The 15,466-nt window shown below is 43.6% G+C and overlaps 1 protein-coding gene across 1 annotated transcript in view; it reads left to right on the top strand.

Annotated features, from left to right (window-relative positions):
* Positions 1 to 7,953, top strand: part of LOC115127082 (ras-related protein Rab-31-like) — a 29,482-nt gene extending 21,529 nt beyond the window's left edge. Inside the window, exons 5-7 of the mRNA XM_065005984.1 lie at positions 420 to 526; positions 1,668 to 1,777; positions 3,648 to 7,953. Of these exons, the coding sequence (XP_064862056.1) occupies positions 420 to 526; positions 1,668 to 1,777; positions 3,648 to 3,745 (315 nt within the window). The 3' untranslated portion in view covers positions 3,746 to 7,953. The remainder of the gene's footprint in view (positions 1 to 419; positions 527 to 1,667; positions 1,778 to 3,647) is intronic.
* Positions 7,954 to 15,466: the final 7,513 nt, after the last annotated feature.

Genomic DNA, 15,466 nt, shown 5'->3' with positions numbered 1-15,466 from the left:
TGATCCTAGATCAGTCCAGAGCTGTGGATAATGAAGACCTGATCCTAGATCAGCCCAGAGCTGTGGATAATGAAGACCTGATCCTAGATCAGTAGAGCTGTGGATAATGAAGACCTGATCCTAGATCAGTACAGAGCTGTGGATAATGAAGACCTGATCCTAGATCAGAACTACTACTCTGAAATGCTTTATGAATACAGGCCCAGGCTAGAGAAATGAGGCTTTGTATAAAAAGCCAGGTTTTACCCATCAGCCCTGGAGTAAAGTGTAACCTGTCTCTCTCTGTCTGTCTGTCTGCCTGCCTGCCTGCCTGCCTGCCTGCCTCTGTCTGCCTGTCTGTCTGCCTGCCTGTCTGCCTGCCTGTCTGCCTGCCTGTCTGTCTGTCTGTCTGTCTGCCTGTCTGCCTGTCTGTCTGCCAGGACTCTTTCCAGACACTGAAGAAATGGGTGAAGGAGCTGAAAGAACATGGTCCGGAGGACATCGTTGTGGCCATCGCAGGGAACAAAAACGACTTGGGGGACATCCGGTATCAATTATTATTATTTATTTTCTTTTTTCTTTTATTGTTCTGGTCAACGTCATAAATAGATTGTACATACATTTTGAAACAGGAAACAGGAAATAACCAAGAAACAGCAAGACAATAGAATGAAAGTAAACAAGTACACACTAACAATAAGAATTTTACATTCACTTTTAGTTGTCTGCTATTAATGTTTCCCCTACTGATTTGTTCTTGTTATTGACACCTCTCAGGGGGTTGTATAAGCAATATTAGGGAGAAGAGATAGAAGAAGAAAAAATAGGTCTCATATTGTGTAGAAATCCTCTCCCAAAGTATAGCACTCATTTCCTCCAGTGGTAAGACATCTCACACTACCACTGATTTATGGTTGGATGGTTTTTACCCAGTTAAGGAGAATGCATTTGCGGGACACAAAGAGGGAGGGGGGGTGTTGCTGAAACGATAGCAATGTGTCCCCATAAAAAAAAGAGCTGATATTGAACAAAATGAGACAAAATGAGAAAAAATATCCAGAAAATCACATTGTAGGATTTTTTATGAATTTATTTGCAAATTATGGTGGAAAATATATAAACAATAAATTCATAAAAAATCCTACAATGTGATTTTCTGGATTGTTTTTCTCATTTTGTCTGTCATAGTTGAAGTGTACCTATGATGAAAATTACAGGCCTCTCTCATCTTTTTAAGCGGGAGAACTTGCACAATTGGTGGCTGACTAAATACTTTTATGCCCCACTGTACATATGTAGATGACGTAGTGCCCAGACCTTCTACATTAATATAGTAGCTGCAGTTTACTAACTTTCAGCCTTCCTCGTTTTCTGTGCAATATAAAGTCTGATAGATGGTTATTTGAGTTCATTCGAAGTATTTCTTATGTATTAGTACTTCACCGCCGTACAGCTCTCTACTGCATTTACCACCCGTGTGATGTGTTACCTGCTTCTCTGCCTAGGAAGTGGTCATTCTGAATTCCCAGAACACAGGAAATAGCACTTACTGACTGAGCACCTTTTTGTTTAGTTAACAACTTGTAAGACTTGTCAGCGGACATTCTCAGGAGTGTAACATCACCACCATGTTAAAGGCCTGTTGACGAGTCAAACCCCAGTACTAATTGTGGTGTCTCGTTGAACAGGGAAGTTCCTATGAAAGAAGCTAAGGACTTTGCTGAGTCCATCGCAGCTATTTTCATGGAGACCAGCGCCAGAAACGCTGTCAATGTGGAGGAGCTCTTTCAAAAGATCAGTAAGTGTTTCCAATTCAAGGTTATTCCATCCAACCACCACATCACATACAGTTTGTTTACCATGCATTGTTATCAGGGTTGGGTTCAAATGTTTTGAATTGAAGTCATTTTCATTCAGGAAGTAAAATTAAGTGAAAATGAGAAGTTATTTATTTCAAAAGATGTTTTATTTTAAAAATCAAATCACTTCCTGAATTGATCACAGTCCTTGTTGTCATGCATCCCTACGCTCTCTATTCAAAGTTATTTGTTTTTGTTCAGTGTAAAGCGTTGTGAATATCTTTTGATATCTCTGTTTGTTTTAGACATAAGTTACCATCACAACATCCTGTGAAACCTTCTAAGACAGAATAGCACCATTCAGCATAGTGTCTCTTAGGGAGGAAGTTACCATCACAACATCCTGTGAAACCTTCTAAGACAGAATAGCACCATTCAGCATAGTGTCTCTTAGGGAGGAAGTTACCATCACAACATCCTGTGAAACCTTCTAAGGAAGAATAGCACCATTCAGCATAGTGTCTCTTAGGGAGGAAGTTACCATCACAACATCCTGTGAAACCTTCTAAGACAGAATAGCACCATTCAGCACAGTGTCTCTTAGGGAGGAAGTTACCATCACAACATCCTGTGAAACCTTCTAAGACAGAATAGCACCATTCAGCATAGTGTCTCTTAGGGAGGAAGTTACCATCACAACATCCTGTGAAACCTTCTAAGACAGAATAGCACCATTCAGCATAGTGTTTCTTAGGGAGGAAGTTACCATCACAACATCCTGTGAAACCTTCTAAGGCAGAATAGCACCATTCAGCATAGTGTCTCTTAGGGAGGAAGTTACCATCACAACATCCTGTGAAACCTTCTAAGGAAGAATAGCACCATTCAGCATAGTGTCTCTTAGGGAGGAAGTTACCATCACAACATCCTGTGAAACCTTCTAAGACAGAATAGCACCATTCAGCACAGTGTCTCTTAGGGAGGAAGTTACCATCACAACATCCTGTGAAACCTTCTAAGACAGAATAGCACCATTCAGCATAGTGTCTCTTAGGGAGGAAGTTACCATCACAACATCCTGTGAAACCTTCTAAGACAGAATAGCACCATTCAGCATAGTGTTTCTTAGGGAGGAAGTTACCATCACAACATCCTGTGAAACCTTCTAAGGCAGAATAGCACCATTCAGCATAGTGTCTCTTAGGGAGGAAGTTACCATCACAACATCCTGTGAAACCTTCTAAGACAGAATAGCACCATTCAGCAGTGTCTCTTAGGGAGGAAGTTACCATCACAACATCCTGTGAAACCTTCTAAGACAGAATAGCACCATTCAGCATAGTGTCTCTTAGGGAGGAAGTTACCATCACAACATCCTGTGAAACCTTCTAAGACAGAATAGCACCATTCAGCATAGTGTCTCTTAGGGAGGAAGTTACCATCACAACATCCTGTGAATCCTAAGACAGTAATCAGGATGCTTCTCAAATGGCACTCCATTATAGTGCTTTTGACTTTTTATATAAGGAAAAGGGTGGTATTTGAGAAGCAATCCCAGTGTAATATTTTGCATCTCTCTTACATTGGAGAAGCAATCCCAGTGTAATATTTTGCATCTCTCTTACATTGGAGAAGCAATCCCAGTGTAATATTTTGCATCTCTCTTACATTGGAGAAGCAATCCCAGTGTAATATTTTGCATCTCTCTTACATTGGAGAAGCAATCCCAGTGTAATATTTTGCATCTCTCTTACATTGGAGAAGCAATCCCAGTGTAATATTTTGCATCTCTCTTACATTGGAGAAGCAATCCCAGTGTAATAGTTTGCATCTCTCTTACGTAATGAATCGTGTTGTGTTGTGTTTCAGGTAAACAGATTCCGCCCCTGGAGAATCCAGACTTAGACAGTAACGAGTCCTTCAAGATAATCCGGCAGCCTCCTCCCTCTAACAAACGCTGCTGCTAGTAAGACCCCTTTCTGAGTCCCGAATAGACCCCTACCACCCTACCACCCTACGCCCTACCACCCTACGCCCTACCACCCTACCCCCTACCACCCTACCCCCTACCACCCTACGCCCTAGGTATTTCATGTTGATCTCAATGGGATTGGACTGGTGTAGTATGGTCGAATATGGTGGTAACTATACCTGTCTTATCTCAAGGAAAGGTGGCGGTATTATCACATTGTTTACACCTATCCTATATTTTCAGATCAGTATGAAGTTGCTAGGCCCTAGGGGGTAAGGGGCAATGGGGTCGGTTTGGAATTCAGCATCCGATTGCCAGTGAGATTATCACGGTCTTTGTTTCCATGGGATCAAGTCTACACATCCATCCATTGTTTCCCTTCCATACACAGTTCCATGGGATCAAGTCTACACATCCATCCATCTTGACACACGGGTTACAATGTAGCGTTGGTGTACGCAACAGCCTGTATAGTTCAGCATCCGATTGCCCCTTTCGACAGTCCACAATGCATATACAGTACATGGGTCTCACGGGTCTCACGGGTCTCACGGAGAGAGGAGGACAACATGGCTTTGTGGTCGATCAGAACCTCTCTCCCCTATAGGGAAGTCCCAAGTCCAGTGTCCCAAGTCCAGAAACCGCCCCTATAACCCATATAAAGCCATATTCTACCTATTCTACCTACCAGATATATCCAGAATGCATCACACCCGGGCCGCGATTGGGAGTCCCCTAGGGCGGGGCACAATTGGCCTCAGCGTTGTCCGGGTTTGGCCCGGTGTTAGGCCCGTCATTGTAAATAAGAATTTTGTTCTTAACTGACTTGCCTAGGTAAATAAAGGTTACATTTCAAATATACTCCTGTGCCTTGGTACGGTGTGCTGTAGGTGTCATTTCTGGATATAGAGAGGAACCAGTGTTTTTTTGTTGTTGATGTAAACATGTTAATAAATTGAAGGAATAGTATGGTACATAGTGGGCTATGTTTTCAGTTCATAGGCAGCAGCACAGAACAAACAATTTCATCCTTTTAAAGAAATAGAATAAAAAAATAAGAAAATCTCAATTTAAAATTGAGAATATATATATTTTTTTCTTTTAACATTTATTTAACTAGGCAAGTCAGTTAAGAAAAAAATGTATTATGTACAATGACGGCCTACCTGAAATTAAAAAAATATGTTAATTAAAATAACCTGTGACTTGAGAGTACTTTCTGAAGACGATTATGATGTTCGATATAGAGCTTATGAATTCTCATTCCCGAACAATGCAGTCAACAGATGTGTTGATCCATTGATTGTATCGTTTCACCGTTGTCCCAGTATTACAATGATAGGAGTTAATATGAATTTGGTCTCGCCGACCGTCGTTGTCTTTTTCCCCCCACATTGAACTCTTGTAAATTCAGGAGAGAAAAAAAAAGAAACGTCCCTTTTTCAGGACCCTGTCTTTCAAAGATAATTAGTAAAAAATCCAAATAACTTCACAGATCTTCATTGTAAAGGGTTTAAAACACTGTTTCCCTGCTTGTTCAATGAACCATAAACAATTAATGAACATGCACCTGTGGAGCGGTCGTTAAGACACGAACAGCTTACAGACGGTAGGCAATTAAGGTCACAGTTATGAAAACTTAGGACACTAAAGAGGCCTTTCTACTGACTCTGAAAAACATCAAAAGAAAGATGCCCAGGGTCCCTGTGTGAACGTGCCTTAGGCATGCTGCAAGGAGGCATGATGACTGCAGATGTGGCCAGGGCAAGAAATTACAATTTCCGTACTGTGAGACGCCGAAGACAGCACTACAGGGAGACAGGGCGGACAGCTGATCGTCCTCGCAGTGGCAGACCACGTGTAACAACACCTGCACAGGATTGGTACATTCGAACATCACACCTGCGGGACAGGTACAGGATGGCAACAACAACTGGCCAAGTTACACCAGGAACGCATAATCCCTCTATCAGTGCTCAGACTGTCCGCAATAGGCTGAGAGAGGCTGGACTGAGGGCTTGAAGGCCTGTTGTAAGGCAGGTCCTCACCAGACATCACCGGCAACAACGGCGCCTATGGGCACAAACCCACCGTCGCTGGACCAGACAGGACTGGCACAAAGTGCTCTTCACTGACGATTGGTGGTTTTGTCTCACCAGGGGTGATGGTCGGTTTATCATCGAAGGATTGAGTATTACACCGAGGCCTGTGCTCTGGAGCGGGATTGATTTGGAGGTGGAGGGTCCGTCATGGTCTGGTGCGGTGTGTCAGCATCATCGGACTGAGCTTGTTGTCATTGCAGGCAATGTCAACGCTGTGCGTTACAGGGAAGACATCCTCCTCCCTCATGTGGTACCCTTCCTGTAGGTTCATCCTGACATGACCCTCAGCATGACAATGCCACCAGCCATACTGCTCGTTCTGTGAGTGATTTCCTGCAAGACAGGAATGTCAGTGTTGGCCAGCGAAGAGCCCGGATCTCAATGGATCGGAGGGTGAGGGCTAGGGCCATTCCCCCCAGAAATGTCCGGGAACTTGCAGGTGCCTTGGTGGAAGAGTGACGTAACATCTCACAGCAAGAACTGGCAAATCTGGTGCAGTCCATGAGGAGGAGATGCACTGCAGTACTTAATGCAGCTGGTGGCCACACCAGATACTGACTGTTACTTTTGATTTTGACCCTCCCTTTGTTCAGGGACACATTATTCCATTTCTGTTCGTCACATGTCTGTGGAACTTGTTCAGTTTATGTCTCAATTGTTGAATCTTGTTATGTTCATACACATATTTACACATGTTAAGTTTGCTGAAAAATAAAAATGCAGTTGACAGTGAGAGGACGTTTCTTTTTTTTCTTTTTTTGCTGAGTTTATATGTACATGCCAGCACACATGTAGAATATGTATTTCTGAGAAATGTACTGTATAAGATGTTCATAATGTATATGAAGGACTAGGTTGCATGAGCACATAAATGCATCGTAGGGTGGCAGGTATCCTAGCGGTTAAGAGCTTTTGAGCCAGTAACCGAAAAGTCGCTGGTTCGAATCCCCAAGCCTATTAGGTGTAAAAATCTGTCAATGTGCCCTTGCGCAAGGCACTTAACCCTGATTGGTTCTGTAAGTTGCTCTGGATAAGAGAGTCTGTTGAATGACTAAAAATGTCAAATAATTTGTAATGGTCATGTTAATTGACTGATATTATCTCATAGAACAAAATGTAGAAGAGCTCCTCAGCCTGTGTTAACCTCTGACCTTATTTTCATAGTTTATTCCAGAACCCCATTCTTTTCCACATTAATTTCCCATATAGAAATGCCCAACAAACCAGAGGTAGAAAATGCTAACACATTTCTGCTTCTATGACTACAAGCTGGTGCACTCTATAGGCCAGATGCAGAGATAGATAATGGATAAATTCTTATTTACAATGAAAGACTAGGAACAGTGGGTTAACTGCCTTGTTCAGGGGCAGAACGACAGACCTTGTCAGCTCGGGGGTTTGAACTTGCAACCTTCCGGTTACTCTCTAACTACTAGGCTACCCTGCCACCCCATTGACTGTGTAGAAAAACAGGGGACCCATAGACTTTTGGATTTGACCGCTTGTATGTCATTTTATTTGTAGTTTGAGCACTTTTTAATGGAAAAATGTTGATTCAGTATTAGGTTTTTGATGACTACATTCCCTTACGAATTGCCCATTGAATTGCTACAGTGGATTGAAATGTACATCGGACTGAATGGGATACGAAGTTTACAGCAACACTGCAGTGCCATATTGTAAAAACAAATGTTTTGTACTTTTGCAGGTAGATATAATATTGTTTTGTTACTATCAGGATTTTATACAATATTTTGAATTAGTCCGTGTGCAGATATGAACCATGAGATGTTAACACACAATACTGTTCTGGACTCTTCTGTACAAGCTTCACCAATGTCCACGTGTGGAAACAGTCAATAATCTGATCAAACTAGATTTGCACATTTCTTGCCCTGAATGCCTGCCTACACAGTCCATGGTGCAATGTCAACAAAGTGCTTTTTTTTGTGTTCGTTTTTTCCATCTGTAGACATAAATCGAATATGAGATGGATTTATTATTTTTTTTGTGTGTGAAGTTATACCCTTTACCATATCCTATGCAGACCAGATTAACATTTGATATATTCATCTGTATAATAATAAAATGGTCATTTCTATTTTCTCTTGTTCTTCGTCTCTTTTTCCTGCTTTATAGAAAGACAACGACAATGCCTCTGATCTACAACTGCCGTGTTTCCATCATATAGGTGGGGTACCCCATCTTACTACCATCATATAGGTGGGGTACCCCATCTTACTACCATCATATAGGTGGGGTACCCCATCTTACTACCATCATATAGGTGGGGTACTACCATCATCTCTACTACCATCATATAGGTGGGGTACCCCCTCTTACTACCATCATATAGGTGGGGTACCCCATCTTACTACCATCATATAGGTGGGGTACCCCATCTTACTACCATCATATAGGTGGGGTACCCCATCTTACTACCATCATATAGGTGGGGTACCCCCTCTTACTACCATCATATAGGTGGGGTACCCCATCTTACTACCATCATATAGGTGGGGTACCCCCTCTTACTACCATCATATAGGTGGGGTACCCCATCTTACTACCATCATATAGGTGGGGTACCCCATCTTACTACCATCATATAGGTGGGGTACCCCATCTTACTACCATCATATAGGTGGGGTACCCCATCTTACTACCATCATATAGGTGGGGTACCCCATCTTACTACCATCATATAGGTGGGGTACCCCCTCTTACTACCATCATATAGGTGGGGTACCCCATCTTACTACCATCATATAGGTGGGGTACCCCATCTTACTACCATCATATAGGTGGGGTACCCCATCTTACTACCATCATATAGGTGGGGTACCCCATCTTACTACCATCATATAGGTGGGGTACCCCATCTTACTACCATCATATAGGTGGGGTACCCCATCTTACTACCATCATATAGGTGGGGTACCCCCCTCTTACTACCATCATATAGGTGGGGTACCCCATCTTACTACCATCATATAGGTGGGGTACCCCATCTTACTACCATCATATAGGTGGGGTACCCCATCTTACTACCATCATATAGGTGGGGTACCCCATCTTACTACCATCATATAGGTGGGGTACCCATCCCCATCTTACTACCATCATATAGGTGGGGTACCCCATCTTACTACCATCATATAGGTGGGGTACCCCATCTTACTACCATCATATAGGTGGGGTACCCCATCTTACTACCATCATATAGGTGGGGTACCCCATCTTACTACCATCATATAGGTGGGGTACCCCATCTTACTACCATCATATAGGTGGGGTACCCCATCTTACTACCATCATATAGGTGGGGTACCCCATCTTACTACCATCATATAGGTGGGGTACCCCATCTTACTACCATCATATAGGTGGGGTACCCCCATCTTACTACCATCATATAGGTGGGGTACCCCCCTCTTACTACCATCATATAGGTGGGGTACCCCATCTTACTACCATCATATAGGTGGGGTACCCCATCTTACTACCATCATATAGGTGGGGTACCCCCATCTTACTACCATCATATAGGTGGGGTACCCCCATCTTACTACCATCATATAGGTGGGGTACCCCCTCTTACTACCATCATATAGGTGGGGTACCCCCTCTTACTACCATCATATAGGTGGGGTACCCCATCTTACTACCATCATATAGGTGGGGTACCCCATCTTACTACCATCATATAGGTGGGGTACCCCATCTTACTACCATCATATAGGTGGGGTACCCCCCTCTTACTACCATCATATAGGTGGGGTACCCCCCTCTTACTACCATCATATAGGTGGGGTACCCCATCTTACTACCATCATATAGGTGGGGTACCCCATCTTACTACCATCATATAGGTGGGGTACCACCATCTTACTACCATCATATAGGTGGGGTACCCCCCTCTTACTACCATCATATAGGTGGGGTACCCCATCTTACTACCATCATATATGTGGGGTACCCCATCTTACTACCATCATATAGGTGGGGTACCCCATCTTACTACCATCATATAGGTGGGGTACCCCATCTTACTACCATCATATAGGTGGGGTACCCCCCTCTTACTACCATCATATAGGTGGGGTACCACCATCTTACTACCATCATATAGGTGGGGTACCCCATCTTACTACCATCATATAGGTGGGGTACCCCATCTTACTACCATCATATAGGTGGGGTACCCCATCTTACTACCATCATATAGGTGGGGTACCCCATCTTACTACCATCATATAGGTGGGGTACCACCATCTTACTACCATCATATAGGTGGGGTACCCCATCTTACTACCATCATATAGGTGGGGTACCCCATCTTACTACCATCATATAGGTGGGGTACCCCATCTTACTACCATCATATAGGTGGGGTACCCCATCTTACTACCATCATATAGGTGGGGTACCCCATCTTACTACCATCATATAGGTGGGGTACCCCATCTTACTACCATCATATAGGTGGGGTACCCCCCTCTTACTACCATCATATAGGTGGGGTACCCCCCTCTTACTACCATCATATAGGTGGGGTACCCCATCTTACTACCATCATATAGGTGGGGTACCCCATCTTACTACCATCATATAGGTGGGGTACCCCCCTCTTACTACCATCATATAGGTGGGGTACCCCCATCTTACTACCATCATATAGGTGGGGTACCCCCATCTTACTACCATCATATAGGTGGGGTACCCCCCTCTTACTACCATCATATAGGTGGGGTACCCCATCTTACTACCATCATATAGGTAGTAATTGGTAGTTACAGTCTTGTCCCATCGCTGCAACTCCCGTACTGACTCGGGAGAGGCGAAGGTCGAGAGCCATGCATCCTCCAAAACACAACACAGCCAAGCCTCACTGCTTCTTGACACAATGGCCGCTTAAACCGGAAGCACCAATGTGTCAGAGGAAACACTGGGCACCTGGTGTCCGTGTGCATTGCGCACAGAACTTGCTAGTTTGCGATGGGACAAGAACATCCTTGCCGGCCAAACTTTGTGCTCCAAACCATGGGTCTCCTGGTCGCGGCCAGCTGCGACAGAGCCTGGACTCGAACCCAGATCTCTAGTGGCACACCTTAGACCACCGCGGCACTCGGGAGGCCCTGTGTGTAGATTGATGAGGAAAAATATTGATTTAATCCATTTTAGAATAAAACTCTAACGTAACAAAATGTGAAATTAACTGCAATTCACAAGTGATAGGCTAATATTGTCACCCATCAGGCTATTCTTAATCTAATATTGTCACCCATCAGGCTATTCTTAATCTAATATTGTCACCCATCAGGCTATTCTTAATCTAATATTGTCACCCATCAGGCTATTCTTAATCTAATATTGTCACCCATCAGGCTATTCTTAATCTAATATTGTCACCCATCAGGCTATTCTTAATCTAATATTGTCACCCATCAGGCTATTCTTAATCTAATATTGTCACCCATCAGGCTATTCTTAATCTAATATTGTCTTTACATACACTAAATAATACATGAAATAATATATGTGTGAAATTTGTTTTGGTTTCAGAATGGACCCATTATAATGCACCTGTCTCAGAACAGGGGCAGTGGGAAAAAATACATGTCATCTGTGCCCTTAAATAGCGAATGGAGGACACTTTTCCCCCGTGGTTCCTTTTCATGCCAGCCAAGTAGGCTATACTCTTGTTGTAAAAAGGGAAGCAATGTGCTTAATATTAGTAAAGATGAGAAATAAATATAGTAGGCCTAGCCTATAGAAAGCTGACGGGATCCTCCTCTTTTTAATAGAGGCCATCACTCTGTTTTCTCACCCCTATAGAAACGTTGAGCAACATCTGCTCTCATCAAGTGTTTCATTAGATGTTCCATTACATTTACATTGATGTCAGCGTGATTAGAGGGACAATAGAGTGCTGAGTACCAGGCAGTTAGCAAGTTTGGTAGGCTACTAATGACCAGCAGCAGCATCAGAGCTTGGAGAAGACGAACTACCGTGACTAAACGGTCGTCATGTGGAATTTGACTGCCATCATGACTCGAGACCGCCGGTGTGGAGGTAATAAGGCCACCGTAACAGCCCTAGGTTACCCCTCTTACTACCATCATAAAGGTGGGGTGCCCAAACATCCTATGGGAAACGGTGGTGATGTTTATTTTGACAAGTGTCGGATGCTATTTGAGAAACAAGAATAAGCGCAAAACGATATGTGTGATATATCAGCACAATAACTGTAAAATTAAACTCTGTCTGAACCTTGGATGGCAGCAGGAAATACATGTTGTCCTCTCAGTTCTGATTGGATAATGCAGGCCAATTGAATTGGAATTTAGGCTACAGTATATCCTGATTTGACAGTTGTTGACATGTAATTGACCCTGAACTCCGTGAGCAACTACTATGACCTAGAGAAATATTTGACCTTTATGCACTACACACACACACACACACACACACACACACACACACACACACACACACACACACACACACACACACACACACACACACACACACACACACACACACACACACACACACCATTCCTCCATGTTTGACCTCTCCTTACATTTATTTAACTAGGCAAGTCCGTTAAGAACAAATTCTTATTTTACAATGGCGGCCTACCCCGGCCAAACCCTTCCCTAACCCAGACGACTCTGGGCCGATTGTGCGCCACCCTATGGGACTCCCGATCACGGCCGGTTGTGATATAGTCCGGGATCAAACCAGGGTCTCTAGCACTGAGATGCAGTGCCTTAGGCCTCCGCTGCGCCAAATGTTGCTTTAACAGTTGTGTCAGAGAGGTTGTCCTATTTAGTGAAGGTATTGGTCTCTGGCCATTGGGAATACTGTAAATAGTTGGAAAGAGACTGAGTGGGGCATTCCTCCGACAGGCTTCAGCCTTACTCTACTCCGGATTACCCAACAGTTTACCCATGCTGCAGGCAGGGGGTTCTGCACTGTCACGAAGATGGACATAACCCTGGTAAAGTTAACTGAAATCGCTCTGGATAAGAGCGTCTGCTAAATGACTTAAATGTAAATGTAAATGTAAATAGCTATCAACAAATTACCCATAATCCATCATTCAAGTAAAGTTAGCTGAATTACTGTAACTGTATCAACAAACTACCTAGGAAAATAATAACCAAAAAAACAAGAAATTAAGAAATATCAGAATGAGCAATGTCAGAGTCCGGAATATACTGTAAGCGGACAGTTTATTAGGTACACCCATCTATTATCGGGTCAGACACCCCCCCCATTTGCCTCCAAAACAACCTGAATTATTCGGGGCATGGATTCTACAACGCGTCGGAAACATTTGTTTCTCAATTTGGTATCAAGGGACCTAATGTGTGAAAGGAAAACATTCCCCACACCAGTACACTACCGCCACCAGCCTGTCGACACGAGCAAGAATGCGTCCACGCACAGGCCAAATCCTGACTCTGTCATCAGAATGACGCAACAGGAAACCGAGATTCGTCAGACATATCAATAAAACATATCAATCTTTTTCCACTCCTCAATTGTCCAGAGTTTGTGATCGTGTGGAGCCACTTCTTCTTCTTCTTCTTGTTATTTAGCTGATAGGAGTGGAACCCGGTGAGGTCGTCTGCTGCAAATAGCCAATCCATAACAAGGACCGACGAGTTGTGCGTTCTGTGATGCCGTTCTGCACACCACACCAAACACCAATCGAGGGGAAAAATGAACGGAGTAAAGTACAGAGAGATCCTTGATGAAAACCTGCTTCTGAGCGCTAAGGACCTCAGACTGGGGCGAAGGTTCACCTTCCAACAGGACAACAACCCTAAGCACAAAGCCAAGACAGCGCAGGAGTAGCTTCGGGACAAGTCTCTGAATGTCCTTGAGTGGCCCAGCCAGAGCCCAGACTTGAACCCGATCGAACATCTCTGGAGAGACCTGAAAATAACTGTGCAGCGACGCTCCCCATCCAACCTGACAGAGCTTGAGAAGATCTGCAGAGAAGAATGGGAGAAACTCCCCAAATACAGGTGTGCCAAGCTGGTAGCGTCATACCCAATCAGACTCAAGGCTGTAATCGCTGCCAAAGGTGCTTCAACAATGTACTGAGTAAAAAGGGTCTGAATACTTCTGTAAATATGATATGTTTCTGTCACTAAGGGGTATTGTGATGTCATTATGGGGAATTATGTAAATGTGATACTTCATTTGAATTTTTAGAAATGTTTTTGTATTTTACCCCCTTTTTCTCCCAAATGTCAATCTTGTCTCATCGTTGCAACTCCCCAACGGAAGGTCGAGTCATGCGTCCTCGGCAAACATGACCCGTCAAAACCTCGCTACTTAACATCCGCCCGCCTATCCCGGAAGGCAGCCGCACAAATGCGTTCACCTCGGTCGTTTGCTGGTGCCCGGCCCGCCACAAGGAGTCGCTAGAGCGCGATGAGCCATGTAAAGCCCTCACGGGTAAAGCCTCCACCTAACCTGGACGAAGCTGGGCCAATTGTGAGCTGCCCTATGGCACTCCCGATCACGAACGGTTGTGACACAGCCCGGGATCTAACTCGGGTCTGTAGTGACGCCAGTAGCGCTGCGATACAGTGCCTTAGACTGCTGCGCCAATCCGGAGGCCCACGTTTTTGAATAAAAAATAAAAACATTTTCAAAAGAAGTCTGAAAGCCTGTTTTTGCTTTATCATTATGGGGTATTGTGATGTCATTATGGGGTATTGTGATGTCATTATGGGGTATTGTGATGTCATTATGGGGTATTGTGTGTAGATTGATGAGGAAAACATTGAATCATTTTTAGAATAAGTCTGTAACTTAACAAAATGTGGAAAAGGTCAAGCAGTTTGAATACTTTCCGAATGCACTGTGTGTGTATATATATATATATATATATATATATAGATATAAAAATATGCAGTTGAAGTCTGAAGTTTACATACACCTCAGCCAAATATATTTAAACTCAGTTTTCACAATCCCTGACACTTAATCTGAGTAAAAATTCCCTGTCTTAGGTCAGTTAGGATCACCACTTTATTTTAAGAATGTGAAATGTCAGAAAATTAGTAGAGAGAATGATTTATTTCAGCTTTTATGTCTTTCATCACATTCTCAGTGGGTCAGAAGTTAACATACACTCAATTAGTATTTGGTAGCATTGCCTTTAAATTGTTTAACTCGGATCAAATGTTTCGGGAAGCCTTCCACAATAAGTTGAGTGAATTTTGGCCCATTACTCCTGACAGAGCCGGTGTAACTGAGTCAGGTTTGTAGGCCTCCTCCCTCGCACACGCCTTTTCAGTTCTGCCCTTAGATTTTCTATGGGATTGAGGTCAGGGCTTTGTGATGGCGACGCCAATACCTTGACTTTGTTGTCCTCATGCCACAACTTTGGAAGTATGCTTGGGGTCATTGTCCATTTGGAAGACCCATTTGCGACCTGACTGACGTCTTGAGATGTTGCTTCCATATATCCACAGAATTTTCCGTCCTCATGATGCCATCTATTTTGTGAGTTGCACCAGTCCCTCCTGCAGCAAAGCACCCCCACAACATGATGCCGCCACCCCCGTGCTTCACGATTGGGATGG

Source organism: Oncorhynchus nerka, linkage group LG20 (assembly GCF_034236695.1).
Source record: "Oncorhynchus nerka isolate Pitt River linkage group LG20, Oner_Uvic_2.0, whole genome shotgun sequence".
Lineage (NCBI taxonomy): Eukaryota > Metazoa > Chordata > Actinopteri > Salmoniformes > Salmonidae > Oncorhynchus > Oncorhynchus nerka.
The sequence above is the reverse complement of the archived record's forward strand: the minus strand, read 5'-3'. Positions and strand labels throughout refer to the sequence as shown.